The 23,364-nt window shown below is 56.0% G+C and overlaps 1 protein-coding gene across 5 annotated transcripts in view; it reads left to right on the top strand.

Moving 5' to 3' along the window:
* Positions 1–23,364, top strand: part of SFXN5 (sideroflexin 5) — a 189,490-nt gene that overhangs the window by 60,682 nt on the left and 105,444 nt on the right. For 4 of the 5 annotated variants that reach the window (XM_056814076.1, XM_056814085.1, XM_056814079.1 and 1 more), the window contains exons 4-6: positions 15,986–16,012; positions 16,506–16,560; positions 17,632–17,657. In XM_056814076.1, coding sequence (XP_056670054.1) covers positions 15,986–16,012; positions 16,506–16,560; positions 17,632–17,657 — 108 coding nt within the window. Of the gene's footprint in view, positions 1–6,528; positions 6,634–15,985; positions 16,013–16,505; positions 16,561–17,631; positions 17,658–23,364 lie in introns of those variants that run through there. The other variant, XM_056814089.1, reaches the window with a different exon arrangement.

Below are 23,364 nucleotides of genomic sequence, written 5' to 3'. Positions count from 1 at the left end.
ATTGACTGACTGACCGATGGTTGCCTTTCCCTGAGGAGCCCTCCAGGAGGCCCTCTGAGCCTCCCAGCAAGCCCACTTTCTGCAGGAGGAAGCTGAGCCCCAGAGGGTCCATCTTCGAACCCAGTTTGTCCAGGCTGTGCTGGCCGGGCTGCCTCTCATGGACGCCACGTTACCAGGCAAGTCAGCACTCAGGATCCATCTTCTGGGTGCAGCCCCGTCGCTGCCAGGGGGCTGGGAGGCCAGCCTCTGCTTGGATACTTCCTGTGACGGGGAGCTCACCACGGCCCAAGAGGAGTCCTCAGGGATCTGAAGGAGAGCAAAAGGGTCCGCGTGTTCAGAGGAAGCCGGGCACCGAAGAGCAACCGGCTTTCCCTGAGCTCATGCAGGCCGTCAGCAGCTGAGGGAGTTGGGGTTCGAGCCCCCCCTCCACACACCGTCTTTATTCCCTGCCTGGGCGCCCTTTGGAGGAAGCCAGTCCTCCTGGGGGTGCCGTGCTAGGATTTGGCCTCGAGCAGCCCGGAGCATCCCCGGCCAGGGTTCAGGCGCCAACCCTCGGCCTCTTCCCTGCCTCCTTCCTCCCGGCTGGCCCCCTCCCCTGGCCCTTCCAGTGTGACCGAGGGGCCATCTGGTGGCTGCTGGGGAGCCTGGGCGTGCGTGTGGCACGAGGCGGCCGCTCGTCCCTCTGCCCAGAGAACAGATGGCCTCCCCCCCCACCCAGAAGCCTCCCTTTCCCAGCTCCACTTAGCAGCACTAATTGGGCTCTGCGGCTGCTGTCGGTCAAACCAGATCCTCCCTCCCTCCTCGGGCCCTGACCAGCCGCATCGTCCTTCTGGTCCTCGACAGTCAGGAGAGGGAAGGAGCAGGCGACGAGATGGCCCAGCAGCTTCCAGACTCCTCGGAGGCCCGGCCTGGGGGCTCCCCTTTCCCCAGCCTGGTGGCCTTGTGCAGAAGCCGGGGGAGGGGGGCCAAGAACCTCCCCCAAGCCAGGTCCTCCTCCGGGGGAATCCCGGAATCCCTCTTGTGGCCGGAGCCTTCTGGGTACGGCCCTCCCCCATCCCTAAGCCCAGATCCGGGGGGGGCGCCGTTCCCTGTCCCGTGTCTCCCCCCAGCTCCGGGAAGAGGAAACGAGGCCAGGAACCTGTTTGGGCCTCACTGAAAATAGCAGAATGCTTTCGCTCTCCCCACACTGGAAGCCTTAAAAATACCTTCTAACCCAGAGGCTTCTGGGCTAGCCAGGAGGTCTGACAGAAGCTGGAGGGAGGGAGGGATGACTCATCCCCACCGAAGCTCGGGGCTCTTTTCCAAGGCAAGTGCGTCCCTCCCACCCCACACCCTTGCTCCGGCCTCCCCCAGAGCCTCTTGGCTCTCCCAGCCCCGTCGGCCTCCTCACCATGCCTCTTCCATGACGCTGTGGGGAGCCTTTCCTGCTCCAGCCCTTGGAACTTGGTCGTTACGGGACTCGTCCGTCCCTCCGTCCCCTGGAATGAATCGGGAGGCTCTTCGCTTCCCAGAGTGCCCAGGTGAGGGGCCCCCCAAGGCCCACCACGGAGCTCTCCTCCAGAATCTGTCCAGCCTGGCCGGACTGGCCAGGGGCCGGGGGACCCTGTTCTGCCGGGGAGAGCTCGGAGCTCCGTTTCCTGAAGGCTGGCCTGCGTGCCTCGGCCGGCCAGGCTCCGGTCTCTGGGGTGCAACGGAACGAGGCTGCTCCGTCCTCTGTGGGCTCTGGGCAGGCTCGTCCTCTTACGCGTTACTTCCTTGACCCAACAAAGCAGCTCTTGCTGTCCGTCCTTTGACCATAACTGCTCTAAGGCAGAGGGCTGCGGGCCGGGCCGTCGGAGGTCACCCAGCTAGGGCGTCTCTCCAGGCCAGATCCGAACTCGGGTCCTCCCAGCACCAGGCCCGGCACACTCTCCACTGCACCGCTGAGCCGCCTTGGAGACGTTCCTTCTGATGCTGCCCAGCCAGGCCTGCCTCTTCATGCCGGGGACTCGGGCCTGCGACGCTGTCCCGGGCACCGGCTCGCGCCTTCACCCTGCCGCCTCTTCCTCAGTTCCGAGCTGCCACAGGGAATCACGGCTGCCTGGCTGACGGCTTCCCAAGAGAACCTCCTAGTCCAGTTGTCCCCTCAGCCTCCCATCCTGCCAGAAACGGGCTGCCCGGCCGGCCTCCATGTAGTCAGGAGCGAGAGGGCACGAGCTAGTAACTTGCCGCTGATCAATAAGCCTTCATCGAATGCCTGCTAGGTGCCGAGCGCTCTGCCATCGAGATGTGAAAGGGAAACCGAGGCGTGGGAGCCCACGTCTGCGTGACTGACGGGCATGAGGAGCCTCTGGTGGCAGAGCAGTGGCGGCCCGTCTCAGTGGCTTCCCCAAATCTCAGCAAAATCTAGCATTGGCGAGGAACGGGGCACCTGTCTGGTAGCTCGCCCCAGAAGCTCTGAAGGTAAGGTGGACGGCCTGGGGAGAGGCGGCCGCCTCTGGAGGAAGCTCTGTCTCCTCGCTGGCCCGCGTCCTGTTCCCACAGAAGGTTGTCCTTCCCTTTCAGACCGAACGGAATACATTGATCTTCACCGAAAGCTCTCTTGTCCTCCCCAGACGGGTTTAGATCCCGGATTCCCCTCCTCCAGGTAACACATCCTTTAAGGGGGGCCTTCTGGAGACTCCATCCTGGAGGGAGCCTGTTCATTAGCGCTTAAAGGGGCTTCTGCCTCTCCACAGGGCCAGCAGTGCCGGAGAATCTTGCCGTGGCCCCGTTTATTCTACAGAGGAGTCAGGAGAGGTGGCAGGGCTCAGGCAGTGGTGATCTCTGGCCGTGCAGCGGAGCAGAGGCGATGTGACTAAAGCTGTCATCCACTTAGGGTCAGGCTTTTCCTGGGGCGTCCTCAGTAATAAGGGGGGAGGGGCGTATCCACCAGTCAGTAAATCCATTCTGGGCATTGTGCTAGGTGTTGCAAATACAAAGAAGGGTCAAGGCCAGTCCTCGCCTGCCCAGTCCAGTGGGGAGGCAGCCAATGAAGCACTGTGGAGAGGCAAGTTATAGACAGGATAAGGAGGACCACGATGAGCCCGGAAGGCACTGAAATGGAGGAGGCCTGGGGCTGGCTTCCTGTAGAAAGTAGGATTTCAGTTAGGACTTGAAGGAAACCAGAACAGCCAAAAGCAGGGAGAAAAAAATGCCTGGAGCTGAGAACGAGTCTTGTTCAGGGAGCAGCCATGGTCACTGGGAGGGAGTTGTGAGAAGCCTGCAAAGGTGGGAGAGGGCTAGTACAGGGGGCACCTTGTAGTTCATCCTAGTCATGATTGGGAATGTCTGGAGTTTGTTGGGCGCATGTATAGGCAAAGAGTCGATGGGAAAATTCCCATCATTGAGAAACAGAGTGTCTTGTCCAAGGAGAAGGAAGGAGATGAAGCTGTGGGTTTGGCCTTTGTGTCTAAGGTGTAAGCCGGCATGACTGGGGATGGGAACAGGGATAAAGGGCTCTGAATGCTAAACAGGACTGGCCATTTGGCCCTGTGGGTGATAGCGTTCACTGGGGCCAGGGTGGCCTGCTTAGATTTGTTTTAGGGAGATCCATTTGTGAGCCAAGGGCTGGTCTATCACCTCTCAGGAACCAGTAGTGTTAATGGCTAAGTAAGTGTGAAAGGCTGGACGCTCCCAAGTTCTTGAGTGATTTAAGTTAAAATAAAAAGTTTACATTCTTGTTCACAATCCCCCCTATGATTCTATTGGGAGACAAGCATGTTGAATCTCACAGATGTACAGGCTTAGTCTCCCCAGCGAATCATTCCACATAACCAGCTTATGCCTCTAAAGGTCTTCTAGCTAGAGGTGCATCCCATATTGCACTTTCTCTAGAGGGAATTATAATCGCTGGAGATATGAGGGAAATGAAAGAGAAAGAAGGCAAAAACAAGATTGATAGGCACATTGACAAAAAGGCAATTAGGGAGCACCCCCTTTGGCATAAGAGTTCACATTCAGAATAAATGTGTTCAACTCCCTTCGGTTCAGTTCATTATCTCCCAAAGTTCACTCAGGATCTTTTGGTGCAATATATGGTTTCTGCAGGCTTCTTTATGGCACCTTCTCCAAAAGTTCTGCTTTCTTGATTCAGGATGTTGGTGAGTTTCTTTTCCTGAAATTTCTCCAAAAGATTTCAAACTTTGGATTTGAGGAAAATTATGCAAAGTGTGAGGATTGAGGAAGTGAGTAGGCAAAAGGGGAGCCAGTTTGTTCATGGAAGAGCTTCCTGATTACCGTGATGGAAAGATTGGAAGGGGCAGTTTGTTCACGTCTGGAATGGGTTTGAAGAGACTTTCATCATCCACTGGGGTTGAGCTCAGGGTGAAGCATGTGGGCCATAGCAGCTCTGGTGAACTCCTACTGGGGACTGAAGAAACGGCTTTCTGCTCTTTCCTCAAGGCCTCTCTTTCCTTCCCTAGAGGGGAGGGAGGAGTCTGTTGCTGAAGAAGATGAGGGCAAGCGGGAGACCCAGCCAGATGGAATAATGTCTCTTTTCTCCCCTTGCCTCAAAGCCAGCAGAATAGCGTGGGATAGAGTGGCCTGTCTCTTCCATGAAAGGCTCAGAGAAAGGAAACTCAGATGGGCCTGAAGAGGGATCTTTGCTTTAGAAAATGATCTCTTCCAGCATTCTAAGAGGCTGCACGGTCTCACAGATAGAAGGCAGCCTTGGGAATAAGGAAGACCCAAGTTCAAGTCTCACCTCTGGCACATCCCAGATATGTGACTGTGGGCAATTCTTGGTCTTTTCTGAGACTCAGGGAGCTCTCAGACACATTGTCCTAATGGAGGGAGTTTCCTACCCAAGTTCAAACCAAAAAAGATCGTGTCTGTGACTTCAGTCCCTTCGTGGGTATTTCAAACTGACTCTGTTTTAGGTTCTTTGGCAGCAAAGGGACTGAGAAGGATCTAGAACCAATTTATTCCACAAGCATTTATTAAGCACATACTCTGTGACAGGCAAGAGGCACCATAGTCTAATGGTATCAGGAAGACCAGGCTTATGTGTTGCCTCTGAATATACTGACTGTGTGACCCTAGGCCAGACACTTGACCTCTTACTCCAAAGGACAAAATGCTTTACATTCTCAGAATCATTCTGTTCCAAGAGTTAAGTGACTTGCCCAGGACCACACAGCTAGGAAGTATCTGAAGTTGGATTTGAACCCAGAACCTCCCATCTCCAGGCCTGGCTCTCTGGACTGAGCCGCCTAGCTGCCCCTCAAGGCAACTTTTTCAAGCCATAAATTGCTAAGGTGGTGGCAGCGTTGGTCGGTGCAGCGTCCTCACCCAAGTATTCTTCAGTGAGGCCAGCATGAAGAGGAGAAGGGGCGCCCAGTAGCTTATGATGCTTTGCAGCTTTCGAGGAAGGGTCTTTGGTAGCCTCCTTCGAGCCTCCCTGGGAGATCATAGTTCCGAGGTGGTTCAGCTTCTTATGCCACTTGTACAGATGAAGAACAGGCCTGAGAAATGACTTGCCCAAGGTGAAGCTGCTCCTTCATTGCCTCAGTCCTGGGCTCTCTTCAGAGGACAGACGTTCTGGAGTCAGTGTTTGGGCCTCAGAGCCCTTCCAAGCTCCCACAAACCATGGAGGAGGGGCAGCTCCATGGAGGGAGCTCCTGGGTTCCAGGGCAACCTCGACCCTGCTCAAGTGCCTTCCCCCGCCACCCTGCTCGGCCCCTCCTGTGGCACGGAGGACTAGACAGAGGGGAAGGCTCAGAAGCGCTTGTTGTGCATTAGGGACTGGAGCAGCTCCCTAGCTGGGCTTCTGGGAACGCTGGGGGAGGGACGCTGGGGGGCGGGTCTGCACGGGCTGAAAGCCCAGCGAGGAGTGGGGGCATCCCGGGGAGACACTCAGAGGCCGGTCTGGGGGAAGTGGGAGAGATTTGTTCTACTTGTTCCCTGGAGGGGGGGGCCTGAAAGCTGCGGAGGCCATCTGGATCTGCCTCCCTTTCCCCCTCACCTTCCTCTCACGGTCTGTGCTGGGTCGGCTCCAGGGCAACAGAGCGTCAGGGCCAGGCTAGGGGGGACGAGGGACTCGCGGCCACATTGGAACCCGGGACCACCTTCTCTGGCTGGGCCCCCATTTGAGCCTTGAGGCTGGGAGAACCTTGTCCTCGAGTGGGCTCCCCCTCTCTGGGGCCTTCCGGTGAGGCAGGAGGAGCCCCCCCAGAGGCCTGAGCTGGCCCGGCCTTACCCGGGGACTCCCAGACCGTCTGTGCTTGCCCGCCTCCCGGGCAGGACCACGCGCTCTCCCCGCAAGGTGACGCCAAAAGGCAGCCCCAGTCGCGGCAGGAATCGACTCGGGGCTATTTTTAACTCTGGGGCCTCCCAGGGTGCTCCTTGCGCTGTCGGGGAGCCCCTGAGTCTTGGGGAGCCCTCGCTCGAGCCTCTCCCCCCTCCGCCTCACCAGCTGCCAGGCAGCACAGGAGAGGAAGTGCCAGGCCCCGCCTCTGGAGGGTCACGGCCACACGTGACCTGGGACACGTCACCTGACTCGCACCACGTGCACCATCCCCGCCGGGGGCCTGGGGGCCTCCCTCGGTTACCAGGGGCTGTTTGCAGGGGCTCCTGGGGGAAGCTTTGGCCTTCGACCGAAACTTGTGCTCCCAAGTGAGGGCTCCGTTTCTTGGTCTGTGCTGGGGGGCAAAGGGCAGCCGGACAGATCCAGGCCCTGCAGGCCTTTAGGCGTCCCGGGTGTGTCACCGTCACCGGAGGCCGGTGAAGCTGGGGGGCTCCAGGGCCCTCCCCCGCGAGCCTGGTTCCCTCCTTCCGCCCTGGCTCGGCCGCCCCCATCCTACCCTGCACTGGCCCGGCAGCGGCTACGTGGTTCTCCTCCCCAGAGCCGAGTCTTGGCTGGGGCCGGGGGGGGGGGGGGGGGGGGGGGGGGGGGCTCCCCCTGGCCCAGTGCAATGAGGCAGATTGATGCCCTGACAGCGCAGGCCCAGTAGGGAGGAGGCCGCCCCCCCCCCCCAGGAGGGAGGAGGAGGGAGGGGGCAGCCCTGGCTTGACAGCTAGGGGGGACCCTGCCCTGCCTCTGAGGCTGTCTAGGCCAACCCTGAGGCAGGGCCTGAGGCCAAGGGACACGCCCACCTCCAGAGCTGATGACCAGGTGTAGAGACATGGGGGGGGGGGCAGGCTTTGTGGGTAAGAGGCACGAGGAAGCAGGGCCTGTTCCAAGTCGCTGGTCTGGGAGGTCTGGGGGGCAGCACGCCAGTGTGTGAGGCCAGAAGGCAGTGGCCCGGCTGGGCACTGGGAGAGTCATGTGCACGGAGATGGTCAATGAATCCCCCAGAGCAATGGCACCCTGGAGAGGAGCTCTCTAGACAGGGGCTAGTTTGGGAGAAGAGCAGCAAAGGAGAGGGAAGAGGAGCCCCAAAGGGAGGCTGGGGAGGGGGGCCTGACCAGGAGAAGCAGGAGGGTCAGAGTGGTGCCCTGCAGAGGGCACTGGGGGGCTGAGGAGGTAGGGAAGTGTAGACGGCCTTTCAGAGGAAGTCGCAGGACTCTAGTTTAGGAGGGATGGGGGGGGGGCAGGTTTGAGGCCGGAGGTCAGGCACTGCTATAGGTGGTGGGGGAGGGGAAGGGCTGGTCGGGAAGAGCCTGGTCGTAAATGAGAGAAAGGAGCCGCTGGTGGCCTGGTGAAGGAGAGGCCTGTCTGGAAGGGGGAGGATCTGGGCTCAGATGTGGGCAGTGTGACCTTGGGCAGGTCCCTTGCCCTGCTTGCCCAACCCTGGCCCCTCTGTTCTGGAGTTGTTGCTGGGGCAGAAAGTGAGAGGTAAAAGGAGTGATGCAGGGAGGGTGGCCGCTGGGCTGCCTCTTGTAGACCAGGTAGAGTGGGATTGTCTGTGCCAGGGCTGGCCTTGGAGGGAAGAGGCCACCACAAAAGCACCAAGGAGGAGGCAGCGGCAGAAGGCATCTGTGGCGCCAGGCCCAGCCTTCACCACCTTGTTGGGTCTTTTCTGGGCAAAACCCCCGAAGTGCCATTTCCTTCTGCACTCTGTTCTCTGGTGGAGGAGGAAACGGAGGCAAACGGGGTCAAGTGACTTGTACAGGACCCCACAGCTGCCCTTTCTGAGGCCCCTCTGGGTGATGGGCAGGAGACAGCAGGAGAAGGATGGCTACAGCCAGTGGTCAGCTTTTTTGGTAAGACCCGAGGCAGAGAGAGCCAGGGAGGCTTGGAAGAGCCACTCTGGAGAGCTTGGCAGGGACTTAGTGAGGGAGATGGCGGAGGATTGCCAGGTAGCAGAGAGGGCCCAGCTAAGGGCGTGTGATGAGTCTCTGGGGGACTTGCTTAGAGCCACCATGCGGTTCTCCTTCAGCCAGCAGCACGCGTGTACGTGTTGAGAGCGGGAGCTCCAGGAGAGGCTAAATGAATCCGCTGAGGGCTCCATGGCCAAACCCAGACAAGAACCCCAATCTCCAGTCTTCTGGGCCAATTCCGTTTAGTGCAATGAGCACGTGTTAAGGCTTTGCGGTGTGCCAGCCATCACACCGGCTTCTGAGGACACTCTCCTGGGGGGACACCATTTAACAACAAAACATTGCAAAGCAAATACAGTGTTCTTAAGGAGGAAAGGAGTGCAGGGGGTGGAAATGGCTTCTGAGTGTACACTCTAGACAGGGACAGCCTGTGCAAAGGTGTGGCGGCTGGAGTTCCATCCATTTACTTCTGCTCCACCATGTGGTCTCCTCGTGGGGTTGAAGAGTGTTCTCAGGACCAATCTAGGCTGCTTCCCGGATTGAGAAGAAGGAAGCTGCAGCCCCTGAGCCTTGACTAAGGTCACACCGAGGGAGCCAGGATTTCAGAGGAGGTGCGGCTGTGGCCCAATCTGGAGGGAGAGAAGGGCAGGCCGTGGAAACGGCTCATCGCTTGCCTTCTGCCCGCGTGTGCGATGGAGGAAGATAAGACAGAAGCCACGGCCGGCAGGGCCACTTTGTGGCTTCTCCATTCTGGGCCGCTGCTTAACTTGCGTTTCCTCCTCTGTAGTAGAGCCAGAAAAGCTTGTTTTCCAGCGAAGTGGCCTGCCTGGGGCTGCGCAGCCTTGAGCAAAGAACGAGGGTCTTCTTGAAGTTGCCCCTTCCTGACCCTGCCAGGGCTGGGCCTGTGACAGTCGGACCAGGGTGCTGTCTACGTCCACCCCAACTGGAGGCCACTGAAGTGGGGCTGGAGAGTGCCGGGGTTTGGGAATTGAGGCAGGCCCTTGGAGGTGGGCTCTGTCCTCCCTCCTCAGCGTTTTCAGAGGTCGCCTTTCTCCCACCTCCCTGCTCCTGGCCTCTCCCCTCCCAGGGTCCAGGGGTACTGCCGGAAGAGCCTGGGCCGCCTCCCCCCCCCCCCCCCATCCCGATTCCCTGGGCTGGCCCTCCCTTTCCTCTCTGCAAGGAGGGTTGGGACCGAGTCTGCCACAATCTATCCAACATGAATTCAGAGCCTGCCGTGTGCCAGGCAAGGGACCACCAGACCCCTCCAATGAGGTTCCCACCCCACCCCCCGTGTCCTCAGCAGTGCCCCTGGGTGGCTCCGTGGACAGAGGACCAGGTCCACAGGCAGGAGGTCCTGGGTTCAGATCTGCCATGGGGGCTCTTCGGGGGGAGGGGTGGGGAGCTAAATGGCCCATTTGCAGGAAATCGTCTCCCTCCTCTCTTCCTTGTCCTTCAGCCCTTTCTTTTTCCTCCCTCATTTTTTCCCTTATTCCTGTTTTGTTCTCTGTTTCTCTCCATTCCCTCCCCACCTCATTCGCGTGGCCTTGTTGAGTTTGGGGTCTTGATGAATGATTATTGCCAGCATTTAGGTAGAACTTTACAAATATCAACTCATTTGGGGCTCACCATCACCCAGAGAGGCCGGGCTCAGCCTAGTGCTAGTATTAGCCCATTTTATAGATAATGAGGAAACGGAGGCTGGCAGAGGTTGAGTGACTTACCTAAGGACTTGGAAGTAGGATTTGAACCTGGCTCTACCCACTGCACCACCAACTCCTTAGTTTTCCTGGTTGGGTTTTCTCATTTCCCACCTCATGAAGTTTGGAAGTGGCAGGGCGTCTGGAAGCCAAAGAGAACAGCTAAATCCAATGCATGAGCACTTAGTGTTTACATAGGTTTTTCACCTCTTAAAATATAGTCACCTCTGGAAGCTGCCTTTTGGGACCTGCTCTGCTCAAGCATGTAAGATGTGACCTTCTCCAGGAAGTATCCTTGGATTTTACACCGCAGTTCTGGTCCTAGCACCAACTTGTTCTCATCTAACCTTTTGTGAGGCTTCAGTTTCCTCATTTGTAAAATGGAGATTATGAGACAGCTCGGTGGCATTGTAGACAGAGCCCTGAGCCTGGAGTCTAGGAGACTCATTTTCCTGACTTCAAATCCAGTCTCACACATTTACTAGCTCTGTCACCTTAGATGAGTCACTTAACAGTTTTTGCCTCAGTTTCCTCATCTGGAAAATGGGCTGGAGAAGGAAATGACAAAGCACTCTAGAATCTTTGGCAAGAAAACCCCAAATGGGGTCACAACGAGTCAAACCCAGCTGAAACGAATATCCAACCACAAATGGAGATTATACCTATAAAGACCCCCCTCCCCCATGGCATCCCTGCCTAAATCTCTCTTACCTCTGTCATTGAAAAAAGAAAAGGAATCCACAGAACTTGGAGACTCATTCTCAGCCCAGGCTATGGACTAGTCCCATGTTGGTGAACCTATGGCATGTGTGCCGGAGGGGACTGCTCCCTTCCCCCTTTCCAGGCATGCCTGAGGACATTGCTCACATGGCCCACCCCACTACCCAGCAGCCCAATGGGAGTGCTTCCTCCCTCCCTTGCCTGGGGTAAGGTGGGGTTCACAGGGGGCGTGAGGGTTGTCGTTTGGGCACTCAGCCTCTAAAAGGTTCATCATCACTGGGCTCGTCTATGGATCTATGGCCAGAGCTTGACCTAGAGCAGGAGTCCTTTACCTTTTGTTTGTGTAATTGACCCCTGGGCAGTTGTATAACCGATGGACCCCTGGACACCCACTGTATTGAGGTTCATCGACCCCAGCTGAAGAGCCCCTCCGCCTGTGGGCCAGAAACAAGGCAAACAGAGAGGGAAGAAGGGAAGAGGGGAGGGAGAAAATGGACCGCCACAGACATTTCTCTGTTCAGCAACAGGGCCTGGTGATCCCACAAGGGAAGCTCGCTGGTCAGAGCCCCTCGGCCAACCGGTGGAGGTCAAGATTCCCATCAGAGCTGGCCGAGTGAACCAAGGATCATCGAGGATTGCTCGGGGTGATTGAGGCACTTTATCCTTGGAATAAAAACGTGGGGCCCTTATTCTCTGCCTTTCTGCCAGCTGTGTGACTGTTCTCATGCCTCACGTCCCTGGCAGAAACCCACCTGCTCCCCTCCCACAAGCTCACCCGTGGATCCGTCTCATGAAAGCTGAGAGAGCCGAGAAGCTGGCCGTGGACTGGCATTTGCCGGTGTGTCCTTGGCCGCCATTTCCCCCTCCATCGGTGATACTGCCCGAACGTCTGCCACTGCCTGGAGAAGGGCCGATGCAGAGCCCAAAGGGAAAGGAAGCCGAGTGCCAGGCCTTCCCATTTGACTGCACCAAGGGCAGGAACACCGTCGTGCTTCCTACGCGAGCTCCGCGCTCACTAGATGTCTCGGTCTGGACGTAGAGCCAGGGTGTCTCTGAGGGTCAGAGAAGTTAAGTGACCCACTCAGGGTCTCACAGTTGGGTCCGGCGCGCTTTCCATTGGCTCTGGCCGTCCACAAGAAAAGCCAAGGAGGTGAAGACTGACGCATCTTGCCGAACGGCGTAGAGCTGGTGAACTCCGCACTGCCTCCCAGGGATGGACGGTGAGCCGGTCCCAGGGTGGAGGCGAGGGAGCGGCGCTGGATTGCATTTGGGATCGCTCGTTCTGAGCCTCCCAGCTTCCTGAAACAAGGCTCCCATCGCAGTTTTGTGAGTACTTTTGGGTTTCCTTCTGGCCATTCCTGGACGTAGCATCCATTCCGTGCCTTTGCCAGGGATTTCCATCGGATGAAAGAAAAACAGCTGCGCTTTGCCCATCGGAGCCGGGCTTCACCGCTGCAGCTGGACCGTCGGGCTCACAGGAAACCGGGGCCGAGTCTTGGCTCCTGCGGGGATGTGGCTGAGCCGGGCAGAGGGAGGCCGAGACAGAGAAGGAAGCCTCGGAGGGCGGCTTCCTGCCAGCCGAGAGCTGGATAAGGAAACTCCGTCGCCCGGCCGCTCAGGCTCAGCCCCTTTGTGGGCCCCTGCCCGGCCTCACGGTCCGTGGGCATCCGAGGCGGGCCTGGAACCTGCGTCTTCCTACGGGCGGTCAAAAGTGGATCGGAGAGAGGTGGAGTAACCAGGCAGCGTCCCTTGCAGCTGGGAGAGCCCTGCACAGTCTCCTATGGGAAGTGGCCCAGGGCCGAGCCCCCCAAAGGCAAGGGCTTCAGAAGGGGGCAGTGGGAGGGTGAGCGGGGCAGACAGGCTGGACAAAGGCATGGAAGGGGGAGATGGCAACAGGCAAGTTTGGCTGGAAATTCGAGTGTGTGAAGAGGAGTCCTGTGAACTAAGCCTGGAGAAGGAGATTAGGGGCAGGGCAGAGAGAGGTTTCAGTGCCAGAGTTTATATTTTATCCCTAAAGGCACTAGGGAGCTATTGAATCTTCTTGAACAGGGAAGAGATAGCTCAAGCCAAGAAGCATTTATAAACACGCTGTCCCAGCACTCCCCTGAGGTATGGGGGAGACAAAGAAAGGGAGAAAAATCCATGCTTTTAAAAATAGCACTTTAGCGAGTGGCGGGGCTGCTGGATGTGCAAGGGAGAGAGCACTAAGCCTGGAGTTCAAATCTAGCCTCCAGTATTTATGAGTGTGAGACCCGGGCAAGTCACTTCACCCTGTTTGCCTCAGTTTCCTCCTCTGTAACATGAGCTGGAGAAAGAAATGGCTGACCACTCCAGCAGCTTTGCAAGGAAATCCCAAATGGCAGCATGAAGTTGGACCACCGTATTTGGGCTTGGAGGTAACTGGGAGCCCCTGGAGTTTATGGAGCTGGAGAGTGAAGAGGTCAAGCTAGCATCCTGGATTCTGGGGAAAGGGAGAGGCTGCACCACTTCGGTGGAACGTGGGCAGATAGCCCAGGGGAAGGCGTTGCTGGTGCCGGATGACCCCATCCCTGCAGAGAGGCCGCGATGGGGATCATCCATTCTCCAGACCGGTTCCCAGTGATGCGATGATCCAGACGGTGGCTCTGGCCAATGAGGAGGTTGCTTGGCTCCCCCTGCTGGTTGACTGCGTGCTAAACGGCGGGTGCCCGACTGGCACAGAACAAAGCCTCCGGGAGAAGGGGTGAAGGTTCTGTTTCCCCAAAGGAAAGGCCACAGAAGAATCACTTTGTCTGCACCCACTTTGTGCTCTCTTCTGTTTTCTAATGGGGTACAGTGGATCTGAGTTCAAATCCTGACGGCTACTTACTCAGTATACGACCCCTGGCCTCCGTTTCTTCAACTGTCTGGTCAGAGACTCTCACATGTTCAAGCAGGAAGAATCTTTAGGGACCATCTTCTCCCACCCCTTCATTTTGCAGATGAGGGAATGGAGGCCCGGAGAGGGCACGCCACTTGACCAAATTCATAGAGTTAGTGAGTGGTGAGGCAGCGACAAACGCGTGCCTCCTGTGTTTGAGTCCTGCCTTTAGTGATTCGTAGCTGTGTGACCCTGAGCAAGTCACTTTACTCCTTTATAAAATGGAACAATCCTGGCACCCGTCTGAAGCTGCTTCGCAGGGCTTGTTGTGAGGCTCAAAAGAGAACGTAGAGAAAACCCTTTGCAAGCCTCAACAGCCTATGAAGGCATTTCTCTCTCATGCACTCAGCCCTCCTTGGCCCTTCCTTCTCGCTCTTCTTCTGTCAGTACGTGGTCCCGGGTCTCAGCCTGAACGCGCTCCAGGAAGGCTCTCGGCCTTCTCTAGCCCATTGCAGAGTCTCCTCGAAGGGTGGGTTTGGAGCCACGAGGACCCGCGTTCAGATCTGCCACTTGCTAATTGTGAACCAGGACACGCCATAGCTGCTCTCTGGACATCCGTAAAATGGGGATAAAACCTGCGGGAAGGGAGGGGGAGGATGACATTCTCGTAGGCCCTGCACAAGTGCTGGCTCGGGATGGCGATTCTATGCCGGGAGCCGTGCCAAGTGCTTACACAGATCATCTCGTCGGAGGCGTACCTTTGAGGCAGGCCCTGTGGTTACCCCCATTTTACAGTTGAGGAAACTGAGGCAAACCGGGTAAGTGACTGGTCCAGGGTCGCCCAGCGGGCCGCTGTCCGAGGCCAGATAGAATCGGGTCTTCTGGTTCTGCTCAGACTTGGAGCTCCTCCTTTCGTGTATGTGCGCTCAGCCCTGCCGCTGACTCGTGACGCATCCGGGAGGGCCGCCTTCCCTCGAGACGGCCACCGAAGAGAGGCACGCCTCGCGGTGCTGGTGTCGGAGGTCCAGGATGTTCCTGCTCAGGCCTCCACGGTTCGCAGACGTCCACGGCGGGCTTCGTGCCTGGAGGGCAGGAGTTGCAGGGACGGATTTCAGCAGGACAGAGAAGCGTCAGCATTAATGAGCGTTAGTGTTAGTAAAGTCGGCAAACATTCACTATAAGTATGGGCGTCACTGAGACCTCGAGTACAAGGGCAGCCGGGAGTACCGTGGAGACGGCGCTGAGCCCGGAGCCAGGAGGACTCCTCTTTGTGTGCCCAAACCGCAGACCCTTCCTAGCCAGGTGACCCTGGGCAAGTCACGTCACCCCGCTGGCCTCCGTTTCCTCATCTGGCCATTGAGAAGGAAACGGCCGGCCACGCCAGTGTCTTTGCCCAGAAGACCCCGAATGGGGTCACGAGGAGTCGGTCATGACTGCAAACCAACGAAAGAAGTTGAACGAGAATTTGGTGTTGGACCTTTCCTACGACGGCAGGTTGAGCTCTCGAAGGGGCGTCCGAGACCACGTAGTTCAAGCTGCCATTTTGCAGATGACGGACCTGCACCCTGGACAGCTAAAGCCATTTCATGCAGGTCGTGTAGATGATCAAGAAGAGGGCCGGGTTCCAGCTCAGCGACTGGCAGGCGGGCTTAGTATAAAGGAAAACCGCACAGAACCGCTCTGAAGTGGAAGCGAAAGCCTTCGGGGCCGGTCTTTCCCCGTCAGAGGTTTCCCAGTCGGACGACCGTGTCGTGAAGAGAACGCGCTTGGCTCGGCCACAAAATGACTTCTGGCTGTTGAGTTTGTAATATTTGAGTCACCTCCAGACTTCATCGGTAAAGACACAAAAGGGCAGCTGAGTGAATGGAGAGCCAGGCCTAGAGATGGGAGGTCCTAAGAAACTTCCTAGCTGTGTGACCCTGGGCAAGTCACCTAACCTCAGTGGCCTAGCCCTCACCACTCTCCTGCCTTGACATTTCTGCGTAGCATTACTTCTAAGATATAAGGTCGGGGTTTAAACAAAAGGATGTAAAAGAGCCAATTTGTGTCATCTACTTCAGCCTGTCACGAAATAGGTATTCAGCACTTTCTATTTGCCAGGGAGAGCGCTAGGCAGGGTGGGTCACAAAGAAAGGAAAACTAGGAGTCCCCCAGGCTGATGAGGGAGCTACTTGGGGAAAGCCCTGGGTCTGGGGTCCTCGTGCATCCTTCATTTCAGAGAAGAACGACGGCAGCACAAGGAGCGCTAGCTTGCCTTGCGAGTGAATCTAATTTAGTGAGGAGAGTTGTGTAAGATCATCCATCTCTTGCAGAAAGTGAGACGGCAAGCTGGGCCTTGCAGGAACCCAGGGAGTTCAGTCCCCAGGGAAGCCTCAGGTCGCCACCTCCCTCTTAGCTCCACAATTTAGGCTCTTGGTTCTGCTTCCTGTTATCGATGCACCGATATCTTGTTACTGTATATTCCCACTTCCTTGTTGGGCTAAACTCTGCTCTCTTCTTTTTCTTTCAGCTTTGGAGTGCTCAGAAGATCAAGCAGGTAATTGGATTGGGAATTCCGTCCCCTCCTGATGGCTCTTGGGCCCTCCCTGCCTCCTCTAGGCCCGTCCCCTCCTTTTCCTCCCTTATTCTCCTGAACTCCATTCTGGACCGAGATCCGCCTCCCTCCCAGGAGTGCCCAGGATGCTTATTGCGCATGTCGTCTTCTCTCCCTTTGCTCACATTGGAAAGAAGTGACTGTCTGTGGGCTGGAGCCGCCCAAGGCTGCCTTTGCTGGCTTCTGCCAGGGCGCAGCCAGCCATCGGGAGGGAGCCTCGGGGAGCCCTGGGCAGAGCTTGGCACGGGCATGGCCTGGTGTGGGAGGGTCCTTGTGGCTTGGGTTTATTTACCGTCCCGTGGACTGGCACGATGGACCGTAGTTGTATTCCTCTGGGGCTGGCCTGCGCCGTTTCCTCGGTCTTCTCTCATCCCCCACCCCGGCCCTTCCTGGATTCCCCCATTCTTACCTCTGCTCTTTGCTGACTCTCTTGTAGGCCATCCTGCACCCGGACACCAATGAGAAGATCTTCATGCCTTTTAGGATGTCAGGTAAGCCCTGAGCGAGCCGAAGCTGCTAGCTCTAGAGAGCCGACGGTCACTCCAGGTCCCTTGGACCGACCCCTCCTGTACCAGGTGACAAAGGAAGGATTCGAATCCAGATCCTCCGACAGAGCCACGGTTTTCTGTTCCCTCTGGACTTCCTGGCAGCCCCCACACCGAGCCCTCCCCCGGCAGGGCTGTGACCCTCCTGTGCCCCAAAGAAGGTCTGCACACGCTGCTTCGCTCTCCCACCAGTTGTGAGCGCCAGATGGATCCCAGCTAGACCAAGCTCGCCTCTCCCAGGGCTTGTCTTTGCCCTTCTTTTCTATTTCCCTTGAAATGACGTCTATTGAACATGTTAAAATACGTTTATCGAAGCCTTTGCCGCATGCCCTGCAGCCAGGGCTGTGCTGGTGCCGGCCCAGCCCAGCTCTCCGGGGGTTTACACCCCGGAAACGGACCCCCTCGGGGTTCGCTGATGAGCGCCTAGACTTGACGTGAGGAGGAAATGTTCACAATGGCGCCACGGGGGCGTGTGTGTGCGTGTGCATGCGTGTGCGTGTGCGCGCCCGTGTCTCTACACGCATGTCCTCACACATGCATGCGGGTCACGAGACATTTGCCAGGATATCCCCTGCCAGAGGCCTCCCTGGCCCTCCCCCCAAAGAGCATCCCCCTGGCCCGGCTCCTGTGTCTTCTCTGTCCAGGGGCCCCCCGAAGGAGCAGCCAGGTGCCCCGGGACCCCTTCCTTGCCCTCCGAATCTATGACGAGATGGTGGAGAGCCACGGGGGGGGTCCTGGGGGGGCCCAGCAAAGGGGAGGGGAGGCCAGATGGGGCACGTCTCATGCTCCCTCCTGTGCCTCTGGGAAAGGCTGAAGAGCTCCCAGATCCGTGATGGAAGACGGGAAGGGAGTGCACCTGTGGGGGCTGCCTGGGCCCCCCCCCGGCCCCCTTGTCGCCGTCCGGGGTAGGCCTCAGCCTGGGGAGGTCCGCAGAGAAGGAAGACGCCGCTCTGGGGCTCAGCACTGCGCGGCAGGAGACGTGGGCCAGCACTGACGGCTTCTCCTTCCCTTCTGCAGGTTACATCCCCTTTGGAACTCCCATCGTAAGTACCTGAGGAAGGCCGCCTTCCCGCTGCCCCTGCCCGAGAGCGCCTCCAGGAACTCCCCTGCTCATTGCCCAGGGAAAAACCCTAAAGCCCGAGCCTAGTACTTAAGGCCCTCCGCAGCTCTCCCAGGCTCCCAGAGCCCAACTGGACTGCCAGCTCTTCCCCATTCTGAACCTCCCGTCTTACCTCTGGGCGTTTACCCATAGCCGTCCCTCCTGCCAGGCATGCATTCCCAACTCCCCTCGACCTCTCGGGACTCTTGCCTTTGCTTGTGTCCTACTCCTCAGGAAGCCTTTCCTGGTCGGTGTTCTTCCCTCCCCCAGTGGCTCCGTGTTGTCCTCCACTTCCCCCACTCCTGCAGGACGGCAGGGAATAATTCTTTTACCGTTGCCTCTCCAGCCACGTGGTGCAGCAGCTCTGAGCCCAGAGTAAAGAAGACTTCAGTTTACAGATACTAGCTGTGCGACCCTGGCTTAAGTCTTAGACTTGCTGGCTGCCTCAGTTTCCTCAACTGTAAGATGGAGGTCCTAAGAGCACCTACCTCCCAGGGTGGTTGTGAAGATCAAATGAGATGATATCTGTAAAGTGCTGAGCACAACTGCTGGCACACAGTAGGTACCTAATAAGCACTTGTTCCCATCTCTTTCCTGGGACTGAGCACAGTTCCTGGCACACAGTAGGTACCTACTAAGCGCTTGTTCCCATCTCTTCTTCCTGGGACCAAGCACAGTTCCTGGCACACAGTAGGTACCTAATAAACACTTGTTCCCATCTCTTCTCTTTCCTGGGACCGAGCACAGTTCCTGGCACACAGTAGGTACCTAATAAGCACTTGTTCCCATCTCTTCTCTTTCCCGGGACCGAGCACAGTTCCTGGCACACAGTAGGTACCTAATAAACACTTGTTCCCATCTCTTCTTCCTGGGACCAAGCACAGTTCCTGGCACACAGTAGGTACCTAATAAACACTTGTTCCCATCGCTTCTCTTTCCCAGGACTGAGCACAGTTCCTGGCACACAGTAGGTACCTAATAAACACTTGTTCCCATCGCTTCTCTTTCCCAGGACTGAGCACAGTTCCTGGCACACAGTAGGTACCTAATAAACACTTGTTCCCATCTATTTCCCAGGACTGAGCACAGTTCCTGGCACACAGTAGGTACCTACTAAGCGCTTGTTCCCATCGCTTCTCTTTCCTGGGACCGAGCACAGTTCCTGGCACACAGTAGGTACCTACTAAGCGCTTGTTCCCATCTCTTTCCTGGGACTGAGCATAGTTCCTGGCACACAGTAGGTACCTAATAAGTGCTTGTTCCCATCTCTTCTTCCTGGGACTGAGCACAGTTCCTGGCACACAGTAGGTACCTAATAAGCGCTTGTTCCCATCTCTTCTCTTTCCCAGGACTGAGCACAGTTCCTGGCACACAGTAGGTCCTTACATAAATGTTTTATGGCTTGAGTCCCATATTGATCCATCCTCTGGAAGCACTGACAGTATCTACTACGGACCACGTGCTGTTGGGGACATAAAGAGACAAAAGACCATCCCAGCCCTGCTGCTCTCAGGGAGCGGGTTCAGGTCCACAGAGATCTTGTAGTGTCCACAGCCTCAAACGCAGCAAGGGCTCCTCTGTGCACGTGTTGAGTTGGATGGTGGGAGCAGGTGCCCGGCTGTCGGCTACGGAATCCAGACTGCAGAACCCCAAGTGAGGGAAAGGTGACTTCCTGTATGTAGCCCATGAAGACTTCCTGGAGGAGGCGGGACTCCCGTGAGGCCTGGAAGGCCAGTAAGAATCGCCTCGGCTAGGCGGAGGAGGAGGGCTCAGGCAGTTGCAGGTGAGAGAAGCCGTCCAAGCGGGCAGATGGCTAGGGAGGAGGCAGAAGGATGAGCGTGTGTATCGGGGGCAGGAGGGGAGTTTGGAGAGGTGAACCGCGCGCCCTCCCTATGCCAGCGCAGGGGAAGAGATGCGGCAGAGGCTCCGGCCTGGGCTCTTGGAGCGGATGGGGAGCCCCAGCTCCTGTCCTCAGGGGGCCCCTGCTCTGCTGGAGGAGGAAGGATATATTTACACTTGAAGAAGGCACCAGAAATGCTTGCAAAGAAATAGATGTGGGGATGGAGAGGAATGTGACAGAGGGAGCTCTCCCGGGCTGCTGCGGGGCTGGGCAGGAGGGAGGCCGGAGGGGCAGGTTCCTGCTGCGTGAGTGCCTCGGGAAGAGGCAGCCTGGCCGCTCGGACTGAGAGCTCCCGGCCCTGGCCTCCTTCCTGCCCCGCGGGGCCATCGTGGGCCTGCCTTGCCCCACAGTCCCTCTCCTCTGCCTCCCTCCCACCCCCTTCCACACACTCCTGAAAGCCAGGGAGAAACAGGCTGGTTTTCTCTGGAGGATGCTGCCAGTTTACTCAGCAGATTTCACAGATCAGCTGGCACCCATGTAGTACCTTATTTTAAGCTTAACATTTGAAGATGGAACTTTTTTCCCCCTTTGGGTGTGTAGTGAAACGATCCCGATTTATACATGAGCGCGGCAGCTAGCCCGATGCTGCGAGCCGAGTGGCTGAGCGACTCTTTATTTGGGCGGCCGGCCTGGTTCAAAAGTCCCCTCCCTGCCACCTCCCGGGCCAGCCCCTCCTGCTCTCAGTGTCCCATAGGGGGGAGGCGCTGCTCAGCTCTGAAGCCGGACCAGCCCCCGAGGCGTTCTCCCTCGCATGCACAGAAGGGAACTGAGGTGATGGGAGGGAGCGAGCAAACAGCATAGGGCGGCCCTCGTGGAAGGGTGGCACTCGGGCTGAGCCTTCAAGGAAAGATCATCCGAGGCAGAAACGAGAAGAAAGTACCGTCCGGGTCTGGGAAGCAGCCTGGGCCGAAGCAGAGCAGCAAATAAGGTCGTTCTGTGGGACCCTCGTGAGCGTGGTGTGGACTGTGGAATAAACCTCAACCGGCAGGATGGAGGCTGATGGGGAAGATGCCAAACAGCAGAGTTCATATTTTATTTTAAAGGCAATAGGGAGCCATCAGACCTTCTTGAGCAGGAGAGCGACATACCATTTTGGCAGCTGTGTGGAGAAGAGATTGGAGAGGGGAAAGCTGGAGTGGGGGAACTCAATGAGAAGGCAATTTCAGTCATCTAGATGAGTGGTGACAAGGATCTGATCTGAGTTGGTGATCATGTAAATTGACAAGATCTGGCCACTGAGAGACTTTGCAGCTCCAACGGAGCCCCGGTCATCCATCCTGTACCTCACCAAGAATCTCTTTTTATATCACTCCTGATCAATAGCCTCTTCTTGACCCCTCTGGGGAGGGAGGGAGGGAGGACTCTGCCATTCCACCCCAGGGCAGCAATCATAGAAGCTTTCCCTGGCATCCATTGCCCCTTGTTCTCTCCCTTGAGGTCAAGGAGAGCCAAGCTACCCCTTCTTCCACGTGACCATCACTGAAATGCTGGAAGGTCAATACTGTTTTATCCCTGGCTCTTCCATTCCGTGGCCAAACATCTCCAGGTCCTTCGCCCTGCTGGGGCAGGATGTACAGTTTCCCCATCTTTTTTGCCCCTCTGGCCTGGATCGTTCTCAGCTTGTCAATGAGCCTCCTTAAATGTGCCACTGAGAACTGAGCCTAATGACCAGATAGGGTTTGGCCAGAGCAGAGGGCAGTGGGACACTTTGCCTCTCAATCTAGCCTGATTTGCATGCATGATGGATGTCATTTGAGTCTCACAAGATCTCTGGGAAGCAGGCACTCTATTTCACAGATGAGAAAATGGAGGCTTTGAGCAGTTACCTGACTGACCTATGGTCACCTGGCTGGTAAATGTCAGAGGTAGGATTTGAACCTAGGTCTCCCTTTATATATTTAGCAATCTTTCTTCTATCATACTGCCTCAGTTGTACTATTGACCCCACATTTTCCTGGGTTACCTATTCTTGTGTCTGAAAGCCATTCTCATGGAATTCTTCCTCTGGAGCTGATTTGAATTCTACTTGGGCAGCTAATCCCAGTTATTCTTATCTAATAATCCCATTGGAAAGGGAGCCAGCCATTTTGTACACCATCTCTTTCTTCTCTCCTCTTCCCCTTCCTTTTCTTTGCATTTCTGCCCCTCTCCCTCTCTTTCCCCATCTCTTCTCATCCTACTTCTCCCCCTTCCCTTCTTCCTCTTTCCCTTGTTTCTTCTCTCTTCCTCTTCCCTTTTCTTCTTTTCCCTTCCCCTTTTCTCTTTTCTCTTTCTTCCTCCCCCTCTCCCTTTTCTCTTCTTCCCCTTTCCTCCCCCCTTTTACCTCTCCCTCTCTTTTTCCTTTCCCTTTTTCTTTTCTTCCCCTTCTCTTCCCCCTTCCTCTTTTCTCTTTTCCTTTCTCCTCCTTTTGCCCCTTTCTTATCTTTTGCTCTCATCCTCTTCTCCCAGTTGGATAATTCAAGATCCCTTCCAGGGGCTCATGTGGCCATATTTGTAGAGTTGCAAAGGCCCTCAGATCATCTAGCTGAACCTCTTCATTGTATAGATGAACAAATAGATTCAAAGAGGTTCAGTGACTTGCCCCCATCACTCAGGTTGTAAATGATTGAGCAGGATTCAAACCCAGAGCCTCAGGCTTCGCAGAACCCCACCACCCCTGCTCTCACCTTTTGTCATGAGATATGCTCCTTCCGGCTTTCAGCACCTTCCTTCATTTGCTATTCTCCTAAAAACTAATTCTCTTGGCCAATCTAGAAATGAGTTTTCTCCTTTTCTGAGTTTGCCCAGTTGCTTCACTCTGATGGGTCCAGTCTCCTTAAGAAGGCTAGTCCTTTCCATGGTACAGACCATATAGGTACATGCCCATCTTGCCTAATGCTTCCCCACAATTCCTTGGTGACTGAAGGATGTGTCTTGTGGTCTTCTTTGAGCTTAAAATGTTTAGTTCTTTGGTCACGGGGTTCTCTACCTTACAACCAAACAACACCCTGATAGACTGGTGGTGTTAAAAGGATGAGCTTTGTTTTAGGGATATGTTGGGGGGGGTATCATAGCACCTTCAGCCTATGGGATGTGTGCACTGGCCTACCTCTGACACCTTTCTAAGTTACTCTACTTCTATGGGTCTTAATTCTTTTATCTGTAAAATGCAGCTGTTGTTTGAGTCAGCCTCCCAGCTCTAGGTCTATAACAATGTGATCTTACATTCTCTTCCTGGTGGTTCACTGGTCTTGGTGCTCAGAAGGCAGCCTCACTAGAGCCTTGCAAGCTCTCCCATCTCTCTTTTCTGAACATGAGGGTTCATAAAGATTAAAAAAGAAATGGAGCCTCATTAAAAAAAAAACCCATAAACTTCTCTGCCATCAATAACTAATACACTTTGTGAATAAGGATCAGGCTTACAAAGAAGGCCAGTTAAGATGCCCTGAATGTCCCCCTCATTTAAAACTGACCTCCATTCTTGCCCAGTCATAATAATTACTCATTCAATAAGTACTTGTATCACAGTAAGTCAATGAGGTACTCAGTATGGCAAATTGTGACCCTATCTAACAGATGAGGAAACTAAGGTCAAGAAAGTTTCTGTGACTGGGAGCCACCTAGCCTTACTGTTGGAAACCAGTTCAAAGTTTCAAAGCAGTATATCATTTGTACAGGGACAGTGAAACTGTTGGATAGATTAGGTCTGGGCAAGATTATCTTAAGGGCAGAGAAAATCCTGACCATTATTTTTTTTTCGTTACTATCTTTT

The sequence above is a fragment of the Monodelphis domestica genome, chromosome 1 (genome assembly GCF_027887165.1).
Source record: "Monodelphis domestica isolate mMonDom1 chromosome 1, mMonDom1.pri, whole genome shotgun sequence".
In the NCBI taxonomy this organism is placed as follows: domain Eukaryota; kingdom Metazoa; phylum Chordata; class Mammalia; order Didelphimorphia; family Didelphidae; genus Monodelphis; species Monodelphis domestica.
Note: the sequence above shows the minus strand (reverse complement) of the source record. Positions and strands in the feature narration are given on the sequence as shown.